This window comes from Dermochelys coriacea, chromosome 1 (genome assembly GCF_009764565.3).
Source record: "Dermochelys coriacea isolate rDerCor1 chromosome 1, rDerCor1.pri.v4, whole genome shotgun sequence".
NCBI classification, from domain to species: domain Eukaryota; kingdom Metazoa; phylum Chordata; order Testudines; family Dermochelyidae; genus Dermochelys; species Dermochelys coriacea.
The window spans coordinates 261318995-261337275 of record NC_050068.2 but is presented as its reverse complement, the minus strand read 5'-3'; the positions used below and the strand labels follow the sequence as shown (position 1 = coordinate 261337275).

Sequence of the window (18281 nt, the reverse complement as noted above, 5' to 3'; positions counted from 1 at the left end):
TAAGCAGGCCAGAGATGATGCTTTCTTTGGCAGAGCAGTGCTACAGTCTGCTTGTCAATCAACTCTGAACCCCTGTTCCTATACTTGCTTGGGAGTCACCTACATTGGAATGGATAGGAGTAAGCACTCGAAGAAAAAACAGTTACTAATCTTCCATAACTGTTGTTCTTCAAGATGTATTGCTCATGTCCATTACAAAACCTACCCTCCTACCCAGCTATCAGAGTTACCCAGCAAGAAGGAACTGAGAGGGTGGCAAAGAACAATTACAGAAGATTAGTAACCTTTTTTTTAACATAAAAGTTACTATAATTGTAAGTGGGGTCCAGTCTTGTTCAAGTTTTACAGTGTTTGGATGGTCTATTGTTAACCCACTTCATCATATTTTAATTATGATTCATAATAAGCCAAATTAGGGAAAGCTAGCCCACCCCACTTGGTAGGCTTATCCAGAACTTTAGAACTCAGCCTTTTTCTTTTGTTTCTATAGAACTTTAATAGTGCATGCTACCATGCTTTAATGTCATGTCAGGAATACCAACAGGGATGCACAGAAACAAAAACAACAACTTTGAGAGGACATTTGTCTTTACTAAGACTACACAACCTAGCCAAGAAATTTCCTATTAGTTCCATTCCTCCAAAAATTACTTTATTCCACGGTGAAGAGTAATTTGCCTTAAAAAGATTGTTTTTCCACAATATTTTTTTCTTAAATTGTAAAGGTTCATTCACCCATTTAAATTTATGTAGCCTACCAGTTTGTTTTGACCCTTTTAGGTATATTAATTCCTAAAATTTCTGAGTTATTTTATTTTGAAGCCAGATATCTGCCCAAATTCCGAAGTCAATTGTTCTACAATTTTTAATGACACTTCTAGATCCTGCAAACTTTACAAGAGAGTCAGGATATTTTGTGTTCTAATCCAGATGATGTTTTGATGCCTTCTATCAAAGGGCTGTTTCTCAGATTTATTGTGAATAGCTTTATTGACAGAGCAACATGATGGATTATGAAGCAACCCTATCTTGCACATCTAGACAAACTAAAAGGAGACAATTCATGACCATTAATCAAAGCAGATGCTTGAGGATCAGCATACAGGACCAACATGCCCACGGAAAACTGATTTCCAAAACCAAACCTTACCAAAATCTGTCTGAGGTTCTCCCACACTAGCCAGTCAAAGATTTTCACAATATTCAAAGAAAGCACCACCAGGAGGAATTGTTAGAATTAACATAATCAAATTTAGAATGCTTATATAAATGCCTGCCAGCAACAAACCAGACTAGTCAGGATGAACACATCTGGGCAAATTTTAGCATCCACATTAAATTTAAGAAATAGGTATGCATGATGCACAATTGGCAAGATCTTTTCCTTCTTTAGGAATGACCACAATTTTTGCCTCTTTCCATGAATCTGGTGTCTTGCTCCCCTGCAATATACAGCAGAACTTCAGCATTACAAACACCAGAGTTACATACTGACCACACCTCAGTTGGAACCAGAAGTACAAAATCAGGCTGCATCAGACACACCCCATCCCCCCCAAAAATCACAAATACAGTACAGAACTGTGTTCAACTACTAAAAAAATAATGGGAAAGCAGCATTTTTCTTCTGCATAGTAAAGTTTCAAAGCTATATAAAGTTAATGTTCAGTTCTAAACTTTTGAAAGAATAACTAACGTTTTGTTCAGAGTTATGAACAACCTCAATTCTTGAGGTGTTTGTAACTCTTGAGGTTTTACTGTACCATTAATCAATTCAGTGACAGTAGGCTTTAGAGCTCTAATACTCCACAGGAAACCCATCAAGACCTGGAGCTTTATTGGATTTTGAATTCTTAATTACAAACTTCAACCTCCTCTGCAGCAATTAGCTTACCAAGAATGGCCATATTTTTTGAAAGCTAAGGTAGCTTCACACTCCTCAAATGCCTGTTTAAAAGTTCAGGATTTGGAGGTTCTGAAGCATACGAAGTATGGAAAAGTTAAGAAATGTTTCAGAGATCTATTTGATGCCTGTTACTAAGTCTCCCTTTTTATTTCTAATCAGAGGGATGGCTGATTTATCCTGTTTCTTTTTTTTACTTTCCTATCAGCTTTATTGCCCGTTTCATAATATTTTTATTTAATATATTTAAGTGTTTGCTCAGCCTTATCTGTCTATAACGGGTTAATCTTCCCTCTTACCTTAATTATATTTTCACACTTTTAGATCCTATAGATTTAGGTCAACCTTCTTTAACCAAACTCTTCAAGAGCTCTCCTCTTGTTGAAGTAGGATTCTTTATTTATAAGATCCCCCTCATTACTGACTTTCCAGCACTCAAGATGACATTTTCAATTATCCCTTTTTTATTCTGTATATTCTTGAAAATTTTCTTCCAGGTCTTGAATTCCATGGGGATGGGGGAAGGGTCATACAATAAAGCTCTATTTAACATCTAGGCCTTTCATTTTTCCACTGAGTCCCAATCTCATAATCGAGTACATGCAGCTAGGTGCACAATTAGACCAAGTTATAAATCTCAGATTAGGTTTTTTGTTTTTTTTTTTTTTACTAAATTAGCAAGTCCTAGAAACAAAATTAATTATTAATCCTGGAATAAGATCCATGAGTAACAGAATAATATCTACAGTCAGATTTACCATAATTTTTTTTTAATTCTGAGACCCAACTTTTTAATATAATCTTTTCTATTAAAAACACCTGTTTCTGTTCTCTAATCCCTCTTTTCTCTCTCTCCTCCCTTCCTATGAATTCCCCCGTATTTGCCTGGACACTGTAGCCATTTTAGTTCTCTGCTGGGATAGGAGGGAGGCGTTTATATATGTTAACCTTACCTTTCAGCTCATTTATTCTACCCTGATCGAATTGGCCCTGTCAACACTGGTTCTCCATTTGTGAGGTAACTCCCTTCTCTTCATGTGTCAGTATATAATGCCCGCATCTGTAATTTTCACAACATGCATCTGAAGTGGGTTTTTACCCACGAAAGCTTATGCCCAAATAAATCTGTTAGTCTTTAAGATGGGGACTCCTTGTTTTAGTGATTTCTTGTTGACTTGTGGATCTAATGCCTTTGATCCCATTCCAATTGTTCTTGATCTGATTTGCCTATTCCCATGTCCGCAAGTACCTCTTCCCCCGCTTCCTGATCTGAGACAGACATACATACATCTATCTTTCCATTTAAGGAACAGTCTAAATGGAATCCCCACATGTATCTTATATTGTTCTTTCTAAGAATTGTGGTTGCATGGTATAGTTCTCTTTACTTTCTAAGGGCTGAGATTGCCAGATCTGGGAAAATCTGTATGGGCTGGTTAAGAATCATCAGTGGTTCAGCTCCCTCCCTCATTGCTCTCAGTATTGTATCCTTGTCTTGATAGTAGTGTAGACAGACAATTGCATCTCTTGGTCTGGAGCCTGCTGGAAGCCTGGGGAAAGGGATCTGTGAGCCTTCTCAATATGAATGTAGTTCTTATTGCCCAGTTTTAATAGGTCATGGAAAATATCATCCAATGTGTCCAGAATACCTTTAAATCCTTGTTATTCCTGTGTTCTCTACTTACCATGTCCTCTAGCTTTAATTCTATTTCTTTCTCTGTTCATTTCTGATTCTTTCACAGAGATTAATAGTGCTGTCCAATTGCTCATTTAATCCTGCTTCCACATCTGATATTTTTCCATTAATTTCATTTTTTGATATCTTTAATGAAAGCATGGAACTCTTCCCTCATCTCCTTATTCATCTTTTGATTTCTAATAGCAGGTTCTTCAGGTCACCCTTTGTGACTGGGGCTTTGCTACCCACCTCCATAGTCTGTTTGCTCGAAGTGGAGTTACTCTTTTTCATGCACATGTCTTCGTTCTGGGGGGACAAATCTTTGTATTGGAAGATTCCTTTCCCTTCCAAGACATCTAGATCCTTCCTCCTTGCCTACTGTGCCTCTCCCCCAAGATGGTTGCCACCACACTCCCCCTTTCCAAAATGGCCACTGCCACACTTCCTCCCCCAGCCACACTAGTACAATTTTATTTATTTATTTTTATAAGTTCTGCAGGCTGATGGCACTGGATTCTTTTGCTGAATTTTCTCCCCCAGAAGCTGCTCTCTGGGACTGGGATCTGGCCAGTTCTCTTCACCCTTCTTTTTCTCTTTCCAAAACTAGCTCCACGGATGATTATTCATATTTAGGGCACAGATCTGTTGATTCAGACTGGCTTGGTTCTTTTTATCTTCTTAAATTGTCTTCTTTTCCCCTCTCCTTTATTGCAGAGAGCTGGAGTTAGCCACCATCTTGTTTGCTACTTTAGCCACACTCCCTCCACTAATTTATACAGTGTATTGTGTATCATAGTCCCAGGACTAAGTTCTGCCATTCAGATAAGCTACAATTCCATGGACGTTCACCCTGGTGATAATGGTAGATCTAAGACAGGAGAGAGTTACAAGATACAAACTGCCATACCAAAGAAAGCCATGGTCCATCTACATTGGTACACTGTTTGACAAGAGCCAGTGCTGTCAGAGGAAGGGTTCCTCCTCTTCCGATCAGTTAAAAGTTTCTGTAATAGTGGAGTATTACAGCATGGAAGAAGGACATTTCTTTCTAACCTCGGGTGGTGATCAGCTCTGAAGCCTGAAAGTTGTAATTTTTCTAATGTTTAGTTGCAGATACTAGTCTTAATCACTTGTGTAATGCTATTTTGAATCTTTCTAGTGAAGAACATTGAGACAGATAGCATAGTGTGTTCCACGTATGGGATTATGTGGGGAAAAATCAAGGAAGTGAGGAAGCCAGCAATAAAAGAGAATCATCAGTGATCCTGCTGATTTAAGGAAGTTTCAAAGATTCCCAGCCCTGACAGCTTTATCTTCCACTGTAAAGTTATTCCTGTGCTATGTCTTTGACCCACAGAAGTCTCTTCACACAATGAAAATGTCTCTTGGTTTTACTGTTGTTGCCGCCTTTAACTTCACCCTTTACCCATAACAGAACAGAAAGACATTTGGTTAACAGGAGAGCCTACTGGGTCTTCTGTAGTCTATTTTTATTTACTGCCATCATTTTTCTTATCCTCCCCAAGTAAAAAGCAAGTTGTTAAATTTCTCAATTCCTCATCTGCCATCCTTCATGCCAAGGCCTGAATTTGTTAGCCTTTTACAGACCCATTCTACTTCTCTGACCAAACTGAGCACAGCATTTGAGAGGAGGTCAAACTTATCTGACAAATCTGCATGAACATCAGTATTTACCTCAATGAGTGGCTAAGTCAGTAAAGAATCCATGTTAACTTGCAAAGCTATTCAGAATGGATATCGGCTGCTCATAAGTTATGACTGGGAGAGGAGAGAATACCAGGAACTGACAATCCCTGATCTGAGAAGCTAATCAGTATCTAAAGAAGGGTGACATTCACAATAGGACTACATAAAGTTGGAGTCCCAAGTCTAATCAGACTCCCATCATAGTGCTGGCTCTTTAAAAATGATGCTATTACCGTGAATGGTGTATTCCTACAAATTTGTGTGTGCTTGAGAGAGACACGGGTGAACAAATCAATGACAACTGGTTTGAAGATGATTCAATTGGCCAATTTCTTAAGACCTTTGAAATTGTACCTCTTGACACCACCAAGAAAGGAGATTTTCAGAAGTTTACCATTTTATCCATCAAGCACAATCTAGACAAGAATTACTCCCCTCTCTTGATCAGCTCCAAACTGGCTAGTCTTCATAAATGCTATTCTTTACAGACTATGGCAGAATATCTAAACAGCAACAATCATTCACAAGTATTAAAGATACTAGTGGAGGAGGGAAAGAGAGGAGTTTCATCTTCATGATGTACAATGGTTTGAAAGTTTAAGATTTTATGGTTGGTTGTTTTACTTCAAAAATTTTGGTTTGTTGGAGGATTTTTTTTTTTTTCTTTTTAGAAAGAATCTGAGAACTGAAGAAAATCACAGCTCTCATCTAAAGGGGTTGTGGTACTCAAAACTTTCACAAGGAGCTTTCCTTCCAAAAGTCTGATGGGAATCTGAGTCAAACAGGTATTATAATATGATGAGTTTTGTCGTCTGGCTAAAAATCTCTTCCTCTCTTAACTGGTCAGGTTTCAGTTTATTTTAGGATAACAGGAGACTAGTCATTCAGGCTTGATTCTCCCAGCAAAAATGCCAAAACAGGAAAAAGAGGGACACAATCTTGCAGGCTACCTTCAAAGTCAAGTGAAGTATCCATCAGCCATCTGCAAACTACAACAGCATTTTGCATTTATAGAAACAAGCATGAGAAAGAAAAAAAAAGGTTTGTTCTGATGAAGCTATATTGTATATCAATAGCAAGGCCAAGCATGAGAATAAGAGCAGACCAAGGTTGAGAAAAATCAACACTAATTCAGGAAAGAACTGTGTCCTTTGGAGTTATCTACAGTCTTCGTATTCAGAGATGACAATAGCACAGATTGGCTAAAACGAAAAGAATCTGAGGAGAAAAGGAGCCACACCCTGAGGGATTGCAGTCTAATTTCTCTCCACTAATTCAATGATAATAATAAAGAACAACATGAATCTCAACAGGCTCTCCAGAAACTTCAGAGAGCAACTACCCTTGGAAATAGGGTTTAGCTCTAGCACACATTTCTCCTATGACTAAAGAACAGGAAAATTTTCTCCAGAAAATAGTCTAGAGATACGAGGAAAGCCAGATCAATCAGAGTGGGTTGGGAAGACCTTGATATCCATCAATTGAACCTTAAATGCACCACATAGGTTACTTCACAGAAAACAATTAATAAAGTTCTGCTTATTCTGGGCTTTTCACCTGGGTAAAGACAACCAAGGAATGGCTATGCTGATCTCAAAGCATCCATTTAACTATCTTAATTTGCGTTACATTTTGTTTGGTTAAATGAGGTTACTCAAATGCACCATCTTTATTTGCCAAGAAGAGTCACACTGGAGTGGTATGAAGCAAATATTTTACTTTTGTGCACTTGCACCTACTGCAAGCATGAGTGTGTATGGACTGTTAACAGGACCACATGAGAATCTCATCTCAGTGTGTCAATTTAAAAGGTTTTATTCTGAAGTGTTTTTAAAGATACACAGCTATGTATTTTTTTAAAGTTGTAAATGAAAGCACTCTGAATTTGGGGCAACTGGAGGGAGGAGCCCCAGGCATTGGACAGGAGTGGCAGGAGGCCTAAGAGGGAGAAGAGATGGGGAGCCATTACCTTTTCCCCTGGGCTTGAAGAGTTACTGTTAACTTCTGGGACAAGGGAACATTCCACCTCTTCTCTTCCCAGAGGGGAGTCACAGGAGAAAGCTCATCTCACTCTGGAGCCCTCTGCTTCCCCTTTCCTGGGCTGGTCTCTTCCTATTACCATTCCTTTATTATACTGGGGCAGGCCTTTCTGGTAGCAATCACGCACTTGTTATTTTGTCTTGTTTTATAATGAAAATAAGATTACAGTAGTATTTTAAAATACTGAGCTTAAAATTGATGAAACTATTTTAAGCAGTAACCCCAATTTTTTTTTCCGGTTCAGTTTCGGTTCAGGAGGTAGGACAAAATTACGGTTCAGGTTTGGTTCTGGTTCAAGTAAAAAGTCTGGTTCAAACTGGTTCTCCGGTTCCCTGGAGACTCCATGGGTAGCTCAGATACAAGGTAAGATCTCTAAGTACTCTTTGGTGGTTCTAAAATAAGCAACATAGGGATAGAGAATGATTCTAAGCATCTAAACAATGAGTTGAGGACAGCAATTCCCTATTTAGCTCTTTCAAATTTTTAAGCAAACACTACAAAACAAATGACAATGCTGTAAAATGCTTCAATCTGCATCTGATCATGAAGTCATACCTGCATTCAAATATTGTGCAAGGTGTGAATATACACAAAGCAGTTCTGAAACAAAAATCCTTAAGGAAATCTTGAAGCATTTTCATATCATGAAGCATGCATTAGACAAAGCACAGAAGATAGCTGCATACAGTTTATATTTTAATACTTGAGTGTGAACTTACTCATGGGGTTCATAGGGCGCAGACCCTGGGGTGACTGCCCTTGCTGCTGATTCTTCACTTGAGCCTGGGATTGCGTCTGCATCTGGTTCCCTTGATAGGTCAGTCCAAGGGCTGCGTAGGCCCTCTCAATGGAGCTAGGGTCAATCTGACTGGTAGTGTTTATAGAGGACGTAGTCTGTTGCCCTACCCCTACAGAGCCAGTATTTGCAAGTCCTGCGGCAGCTCCCCCTAGTAATGCTGGAAAAGACAGATACCATATCAACAAAAATGTCAGAAATTGAAATCAAAGAAAAAGGTAAAAGTGCACAAAATTTCAGTTGTTGGTATGACCAAAATATACCCTTACAAGAGCAGTTACATGAGCACCCTGGTCAAGAGAATCCACAATGAGAAGTTTGAGGAATGTTACCCTACCACAATGTACTACTTTCACTATGAACTGGGAACAGTAAATTTACACTATTATTAAATGTACTGGACATGTCAGTTTGCTTTAACCAGTTTAAAGCTCAAGCAGCACATAATCAGATGTTAAAGGCCTGAGGAGCAGAGTTCTTCAGATTGCTCATGCAGTTGTTTATTTTTCTCTCTCTTGATACAAAGTTTCAGAACAGAGGTAACAGAACAGCCTGGAGGACCAGTTGTGAGAAAAGCACAAAGTAGCTAGGAGAATGGTTTGGGGTTTTTTCCTGGAGGGAATACTGGGAAACAGAAGCTTTGGGATATTTAGACAGGAACAACAAGGGAGTGTCAGCCAGCAAGAAAAATTTTGGTCAAGTAACATTAGGAGAAGGATGGGGGGAGCATGCTGGGACATAATGCAGAAGCCGCCAGGGTAAAAAAAAGATGAGTTTATGTAGAATATTCTTCACATGGCAGAAAAGTGTCCGCTTAGAACGGAAGAATAGGGGCTGGCAGGTGAGAAGCAGAAGTTACTTTCATTCAACCTTAGCTGAAGGTCAGAAGAGCATGTGGTAAACCCTACAAATCTTTTGTTCTAACTACACATATGGTGTTCTGTTATCAGGGCATTTATAAACCAGAAATTTTAAGAATTCTAAAACTAGACTTTGAATTCAAGTAGTATATAACCTGGCATAAATATAACACTGTAATATCATTTAATACTTTCATATTGATCTGAGCAGGCAAAAGTTCTTAGAACACACCACTTTTTAATCTTTAATGTGCAAACTTCACTTTCACAGTTCTGACAAGGATGAAAATGGACATGCCCAACATTTCTTCTCTCAGAACTATCAGCCCTTGGGCCAACCCAGCATCATGCTGGCCTCCTCTCTCCAACTAAAAAGGGCTAAATTGAGCTATTATATTGGGTACTAGCTAGAGAAAGAGGGGATATTCTTCCAAAGCAACATGAAAATCCTTATCCTCACGTTAGTTCCTGGATGACACAGCAGCTCTACTCTGATGCATACTCTTAGGGGCTCACAACAACACAGATCTAACACTAAACATGACCTTTTATGGTTAATCTAGTATGCAAAGGCTTGAATTGCATGAGGCTTACACTGTTGGTTTCTTTTGTCCCCAGCATTTTTGAGAGGCAAACACACAGGACAGTCATGTCTTGTACAATTCTTCCAGTGCGAGATGATTTGTCGTGAAGATGCGCAGTGTGCCACTAGGAAAGGGAAGAGGAACAAAAACATTTTCAAAAGATAATTCTACATTTTCATTTCTCCACATGCTTCTCTCTCATGCCCATTCACATGCGCACGCACACACGCACACGGGACCATCCAATCATGGCTCTATGAAGGAAAACAGCACAAAATATCTTAATCAGAGATGGCAGAGATTTATTAACACCTCTGGTCTAACCTCTTACCAGGACAGGATTTAGAGTATTTTCTTTGCAGAAAATACAGAGGTCTTACAGTTCAGTTTTGTTGCTAAACAAAAGTTAAGGTCTTTTCCATTAGGTTTATATACGCCATCCTGCTCTCCTTTCTCATTTGTGCTTTCAAATTTGAATTTAGTGCACATGAGAGTTTACAGAATAAAAATTGGAAATCGAAGCATGCTGACACACACACGCACCCATCCATATCCAGTGCTCTTAGCCAAACTGCCTCATGCTTCACCTGAAGGAACCAGTTTTGGGGCAGAGGGGATTTTTCATGTTTGCTTGATGTCCTTGTCAACACCCCCAAATGAGGTACAAGTATCAGAAGAGTGTGCAGTTGCCCACTAGCCACTACAAACTGTTTCATCCTGTTTCTTTTCCATCAACTAAATTGTACAAAAGCCAATGAATAGCCAGAAATCTGCAACAACTGTCACTGTTTCAACTTCTTCTCCCAGGCCAGTACAGACCAGAGACTTCAATGTTATTAAACCAATCCCAAAACATCCACTTTCCTAGGTGTTAATTCTTTTATACTTTCAGTGAGAAAAAAATTCAAGGGTGTTTACCTAAGACTTACTGCAGAACCTAAACTGAACTGTGTAGAACTGTAAGTAAGTTAAAACAAGACTACAAGGTATGCACAAAACATGGGTTCCATTTTGACCCATTATTAACTACAACATGAAGGACAACATGCTTCACTGCCAAAAAGGGCATATAAAAAAAGTGTATTCCTTGATGGCTTATGTTTACCTTTACTCTCTAGGAAACTACCACTGGAAGTCTTAATAAAAGACAGTCAGGACCTCAATTTTTATTAGTCATCCTAAATACGGTACATTTCCAGCACCACAGTCTCCAAACATGCATATGAGGCATTGGACGCTTATCGGCTCAAAATATAGCACTCTCCCCTCTGAACCCCCCAACACCAGCTACTGCAACACTCCTTTGGCAGTTTCCAAACCAAGTACTGTCAAAGCTGACCCTTTACCATGTGAGATCTGACAACATCACGGCCAGAGGTCAAATGGCTGTGGGCCATTAACAGTTACAGTAAAACCTGCCTTAGAGGCCATCTCTGAAGAGAGGCCACCTGTCACTGCAAGGCTACTTGCAGAGGCCATAGAACACCACTGCTCTCTGGTGTGCAAGTCTTTGAAAAGAGACCTCCTACAAGCAACTACTTTTGCTAACTCACAAGTGATCACTCTTGGTAGGTTTTATTGTATTTAAGAATGGGGGCAAAACTTGAATGGCTATGCCTCTACATCACAAAAGGTGCTTAACCCTTTCTTTTCTTAGGATGCAGATGTGACCATGGAAGCATCCTGCTGTCAAAACCCTTTTATAAGGTAAATTCCCCAGTGTCTTTAAGTGAGAAAAATTCTACACCGTCTCCTTTATGGAGTCCTGTCCAATCCTATATTTATTCTTGTAAGCACACTCACATGTTCACTCTCTACTTACCCTGGCAGGATTTGCCAGCCTGGCAGTGTGTCATGTGGTTGAGGACATTCTTCATAGTACGGCAATGAGGGAGGTTGCATTGTCGCACCTCACCATTTGCCTGTTCCCGCCGCTGGCACTTGTGAGCATGTAAGAGGAGAACGAGCTGCTGTTGAATGAGTTTGCGTTTTTCTGGGTCTGCTGTAGGTGCACCTGACCCCATTCCCTGGGGAGCAGCTGGCACCATCCCAGCTTGCTGAACTTGAGTAGCCTGCTGCTGGCCCTTGAGGGAAGTGATAGAGACACACAAATTAAAATCAAGTCCCTTTTTAAAAAGGGTCAATTCGCTGATTAGCTAGATTATACACAATCACATCTGCTAAAAAGGGATCATGAATACAATTTTGCATTGAGAACTATACCTTCCACCTACCTTTAACCAATGATTACCAGAATTAAATATTTATTAACACTGTTGCAAGCTGGTACTGAAACTTGTTGCCGACAACAGAACTTTTAGCCTCTTTCCTCCTCCCCCACCCCCTTTTCCTTTTTTTCTACCTTATCTATATGATTTTCTTAAGGCCACTTCAATTCACACACACTTTCAGATTGACTTGTGAGGCACACTACTTAAAGTCTCATTAAATATGACTAGATCTAAACTTCATTTTTAAAACATCAGAAAGAGCTGTGGGTGCAGCTGTTTAAATGTAAGATAAATCTAAGAGAACTCCTGTAGCACTTGTACAATTATTTAAAGAAGTGCTAACAAAAAAAGTCCTCCACCTTTGAAAGCAAAAGAGTCGAATTGGAGAGGAGATGGTTGGAAAGTTGCCTAGTCACAAAGATTTCATGCAGGCATACAGAACCCAAAGGTTTTACCTATTCTCTACCAGAGATGCCACACAACTTCCAGGTAGTGCACAGTATAATTAGCCTAGACTGTGTTGTTCCATTCAGTATTTCCTTCAAATGACCTGGGATGAGTTCTTTGTGGGGCTCCTCTTTGTGCCTTTTCAATGTGAAAACCTAAGGCTTCTGATGGACTGTCCACTTCTAATTAATTTGATGTAATCTCTGATGAGGACTGAAGATTTTTCTGGGATCTTCTGAGATTCACTATCTGTGTGATCTTGTCCCCCTGGTTTCTTTAGTTGCTTTTAATAGCATCATCAACATCCTCCTTCCGCAAAAGGAGGAGATCGAGGTTAAGGGCACCGTTAAGTCTTAATGCTCAAGTGCTGCCATTTACTGGCTTGTTTGCAACCTTTCTGTTTTAGACAGGAGACTTGGGAAGGTAGCGTTTGTTTGGTTCTAGGTGCTCCTGGATGCATAAGTCATCTTAAGCAGGTTTAAGTCTGAACTGAAGCTTTCTGAAGAGGAGACTGTTCATGACCCTGACTACCACAACCCTCCTGATGTTTTGACATTTGGGCTACCTGGCTATAGTGGTCATGCTGGACCTTTCCAAGGATTCTGCAAGTACAGGAGGTTGCTTCAGAAACTATGTCTACAGTTGTGTATGGAACTACCCTCTTGATGTACGAGTAAAGGACTGGAATACTTAGTCATGAACTGTTCTTCAAAATAGCCTGAAATGCAGTATTCAGGACTTTATCCTATTTCATCCATACTCAATGTATGTAACGCTTCCTACCAAGATCGCCTCTAAACATGAGGTGGAGTACAAGTATGCCAAACAAACACATGTATTTCGACCCGTGGATCCTGTTTGATCAATATCTGCTTTGGAGATGTGCTTGGTCAAAACTGATGTCCAAAGCCATTAATGCTATCTCCTCCTCAACCTCTGAAGTCTTAAAGTTTGATACTAGGTAGTGGTAGTCAGTACAAGGACTCTTTGGTGCCTCCCGCTCTCCACCCCATCTTCTGAGGGGATACATTAAATAGAATGATGCTAGAACTCTGGCATTATTTTGGACAGTCTTTCCAGGGAAAACTATCAGATATAGTACAAAAGTGTTTTTCCACTAAATTTGTACCAGCCACACTGACTTATCCTGTAACAAGTTTTGCAACAGCAATGTATTCCCAAGACAAAAAGTTTAGTGACTATAATTTTCTCCTAGTAGGACTTTTAGCAGGGCTCTTTACCACTTATAGAATGCAGCAACACTGTTGTTTTAGGAATAAGCACTGGCTGCCTGTTAATGACAAACTGATTAAGATAATCCTGTTGGTTTTTAGAGTTCTGAAAGATTGTAGGACCTCATATTATTTATATTACTGTAGTACCAAGCAGCCCTAATCATGGACCAGAACACCATAAGAACCCTTTTCTTGTTGCTTATTTTGACAGGTAACCAACCTCATACCAAGAGTTCCATCATTATGCTTTTGCTGTTGTGGTATGCTATTCAGGGGTGGCCAACTTGTGGCTCTGGAGCCATATGTGGCTCTTCAGAAGTTAATATGCAGCTCCCTGGATAGGCACCAACTGCTACAGGCACCAAACTTTCCAATGTGCCGGGGAGTGCTCACTGCTCCACCCTGGCTCTGCCACAGGCCCTACCCCCACTCCACCTCTTTCTGCCCCCTCCCATGAACCTGCAGTACCCTTTCGCCTCCCTCCCGCACCTCCCCCCCCCAATCCTCCTGCACACCACAAAACAGCTGATTGGGAGGTGCAGGGAGGTGCTGATCAGCCGGGTTGCCAGTGGGTGGGAGGCGCTGGAAACAGGGTAGGGGTGGGGCTGCTGATGTATTACTGTGGCTCTTTGGCAATGTACACTGGTAAACTCTGGCTCCTTCTCAGCCTCAGGTTGGCCACCCCTGCACTATATCACTAAGCCATCCATGCCATTCTCCCTTCCCATTTTTCAAAAGAATCAGACACTGCTTCCAGAACTTTTTTCAGTAACTTCAGTCTCTGTACAGGATTCTCCCTTTCCTGTTTTTTAATGAGAAGATTTTTGATTATATTGCATTTAAATTGTTGTGTAGCACCCCTAGGGCCTCTGCATGAGCACTGTATAAATAAGATCAGCGAAAACTAAATTAAGAGTGCTTTTATATCTCCAATTTAATTCTAGAAAGCTAGTTCGAAGTGGCTTTTGGGCCACAAACATCTGCTAAAACGGAAGTCTAGCTTCTGATGCTTAAGAGGAAGGAGAAATCTTTTCTTTTTAAGGATGAACTTATTAGAAACAAGTATATTCATAATAATAAGAAAGGTGTTTATTAGGGCTGTCAATCGCAGTTAACTCAAAAAATTAATCGTGATTAAAAACAGCAATTAATCGCACTGTTAAACAATAGAATACCAATGGAAATTTATTAAATATTTCGGATTTTTTCTACATTTTCAAATATATTGATTTCTATTACAACACAGAATACAAAGTAGACAGTGCTCACTTTATATTTTTAATGCAAATATTTGCACTGTAAAATGATAAAATAGTATTTTTCAATTCACCTCATACAAGTACTATAGTGCAATCTCTTTATAGTGAAAGTAACTTAAAAAAATCTACATTTGTTTTTTTACATAACTGCACTCAAAAACAAAACAAAGTCCACTCACTCCTACTTCTTGTTCAGCCAATCGCTAAGACAAACAAGTTTGTTTACATTTACAGGAGATACTGCTGCCTGCTTATTTACAATGCAACCTGAAAGTGAGAACAGGTGTTCGCACAGCACTTTTGTAGCCAACACTGCAAGGTATTTACGTGCCAGATACACTAAACATTTGTATGCCCCTTCATGCTTCAGCCACCATTCCAGAGGACATGCTTCCATGCCGATGATGCTCGTTAAAAACACAGCGCGTTAATTAAATTTGTGACTGAACTCTTTGGGGCAGAATTCTGTCTCCTGCTCTGTTTTACCCATATTCTGCCATATATTTCATGTTATAGAAGGCGTTGATGACGACCCACCACATGTTCATTTTAAGAACACTGACAGCAGATTTGACAAAAATGCAAAGAAGGTACCAACATGAGATTTCTCAAAATAGCTATAGCACACGACCCAAGGTTTAAGAATCTGAAGTGTCATCTAAAATCAGAGAGGGACAAGGTTTGGAGCATGATTTCAGAACCCTAAAAGAGCAACACTCCGATGCAGAAACTACAGAACCCGAACCACCAAAAAAGAAAAATCAACCTTCTGCTGGTGGCATATGACTCAGATGATGAAAATGAACATGCGTTAGTCTGCTGTGCTTTGGACATTATTGAGCAGAACCCATCATCAGCATGGATGCACATTCTTTGGAATGGTGGTTGAAACATGAAGGGACATATGAATCTTTAGCACATCTGTCATGTAAATTATCTTGCGACGCCAACTACAACAGTGCAATACGAACTCCTGTATTTATTTTCAGGAGACACTGTAAACAAGAAGTGGGCAGCATTAGCTCCTGCAAATTGTACCCAAATTTGTTTGTCTGTGCGATTGGCTGAAGTAGGAATGGAGTGGACCTGTAGGCTTTGAAGTTTTATATTGTTTTATTTTTGAATGCAGTTTTTTGTTTTACATAATTCTACATTTGTAATTGCAACTTTCATGATAAAGAGATTGCACTAAAGTACTTTTATTAGGTGAACTGAAACATTTTTTTTTTAAAGTGCAAATATTTGTAATCAAAAATATAAAGTGAGCACTGTACACTTTAGATTCTGTGTTGTAATTGAAATCAATATTTGAAAATGTACAAAAGATCCAAAAATATTTAACTAAATGGTATTCTATTAACATCGCAATTAATTTTTTTAATTGCTTGACAGCACTAGTGTTTATCCTTTTTGATACCCTTTTCCACTACTTTCTACTATGAACATTGGAGACCGACACAAATGCATTTAAATTTTAAAAGTTTTAATAATGAAATGCAAAATTAAAGGGCAGTTGGAACCACCAGCTCTCTCTTCTGAAAAAAAGACGACCCTGTGAATAAGTGACGTGTCTCAAAAATTAAGTGTTCATTTTAATTCTAGCCCTTTTGGCCACCCACTTCACTCAAGAACCCCTTTTTTCCTCTGAAAGTTCTGCTTCAATAACAGAAAGGGGCAGCGCCACTACCAACAGTAGCTGCCTGAAAATAGATGCAACAGGGCAGCTGCCGCTTCTAAAATACGAGCAAAGCTCTTTGGGGCTGGGACCATCTTTCTGTTATATGTTTATACAGTGTCTTCCACAATGAGACCCTGGGTCCATGATTGGGGCTCCCAGGTGCTACCACAAAATAGATATTACTACAAGTGGGGAAAACAGAAGGGTTTGTTCCTTCTCTCATGGAAATCTGGTAGTGGACGGATGAAAAGCAGCTCTCCAGATAGAAAGCTGACCTGAGGGAGTACAGTGAAACACCAGTGAAGGAGGTGGGAAGGAAAAAAAAATCAGGGCTGGACAGAAGGTAATGAAGCTCATTCTGGGCGAGGGCTCACTCCCTCTGCGTAGTTGCATACTATCATCTCTCCTCCCAACATCCCTTTAGTTTGCCACCAGTAGGGAGGGGGGATCCACTCACTCTCTTCCTCCTTTCCCGGCTCTATCTTTCACAGCAAGAGCGAGACCCTCCTTCATGTATACCCATGACACAGGGGGACAAAGAGAATGCACATGGTATTTGATAGCTATAAAATCCTAGAGTACCACAAGCAGAATATTGCAAGAGACCCATATTTAAGCTGCTACCATTTGAAAGTGGAACCTATAATTCTACCTACCATGTTAGGCATTCCTGTCCCGGGAACTGGCTTTTTGTCCATTGGAAACTGTTGTAAGCTGTTTGGTAGCCCAGTCTTATTCTGCATCTGGGGACCAAGTCCACTGGCTCCAATCTGCTGCCCAGTGTTCTGGCTGTATGGTGAGCCATAAGGACTGGGATTGCTCATCATTCCCATCTAGGAATTAAGAAGAAATTTAAAAAGTTATACTAGGTTTAGTTAGCAAGATGCGTTTCCATTTAATTTTACTTAGCTTACTATTTCATATGGTATACTACAAGAAGAACCAGGAACCAAAAGTAGTCTGCTACATGAGGCCCTAACACACGCTGCCCGTTCCTCCTCCAAACCACTTTATGTACCTCCATACCCTTATCACAGCAAGACTAACACTGATTAGGCGGTCTTCTTTAAGAGTTCTACAGAACTATTTGACACCTATGCTAGTCTAGTTAGAACTGTTGCAATATTTTCACTGTAAAGCATTTAGTCCAGCAAGTTGATCACTCAAAGTTATCTTTCCTTTTATTATTCCTTACTATGGTGCTCATCACTATATAGTAGTAGAGCACTTCACAAATGACTACTGTATCCTTGCATCATCAATGTGTGGTAAAAAAGCATCCCCATTTTACAGATGGAGAATTTAGACAGAGAGCTTAGGTGACTTGTGTATGGTCACACAGATAGACTGTACGAGAGCCAGGAACAGACCCAGACCTCTCAAGTTCCAGCACAGTGTCTTAACCACAACACTGTTCCCAGTTAGAAGTTAATCAAACACGGCCTCACTCCACTCTAACGTAACTGAGCTAGTCACTGGCACATTTTTACAGAGCAGTTCGTATTCTATCACTGTTTTCCAGACCATATTCTCTCCTCACCCTCAAAGCCATGTTATGAAATACACACACAAGTATATAGCAGGGTTGGCTAGCAGTGTTCTTGGACAAGAAAATCTGTCCTGGAAACATTGCTAGAGTCTTACTAGCAATAACCATGTTATATCCAGTTGTAGCTAGCTAGCACTGTTGTGAGCCCATTGAAGAGAAGGACAAAAGTTTAAACTTACTAAGATCTCATCTATATTGAAGGATTGTCTACACAGACTTAGTGAGTGGCAAGCATAGGTTCCCACAGTAGCCTCCTGGGTGAGCCCTACCACCACACACTAGAAGCTCCGTAATGCACTTTGACATACTGCTAT

General features: G+C 39.9%; 1 protein-coding gene across 7 annotated transcripts in view; it reads right to left on the bottom strand.

Moving 5' to 3' along the window:
* The window catches only part of LOC119849916 (histone acetyltransferase p300), a 132260-nt gene that overhangs the window by 62824 nt on the left and 51155 nt on the right, over window positions 1-18281 (bottom strand). For all 7 annotated transcript variants that reach the window (XM_038387311.2, XM_038387314.2, XM_038387313.2 and 4 more), the window contains exons 3-6: window positions 17075-17251; window positions 11391-11652; window positions 9579-9692; window positions 8048-8284 (exon numbers count right to left, since the gene is read on the bottom strand). In XM_038387311.2, coding sequence (XP_038243239.1) covers window positions 8048-8284; window positions 9579-9692; window positions 11391-11652; window positions 17075-17251 — 790 coding nt within the window. The remainder of the gene's footprint in view (window positions 1-8047; window positions 8285-9578; window positions 9693-11390; window positions 11653-17074; window positions 17252-18281) is intronic.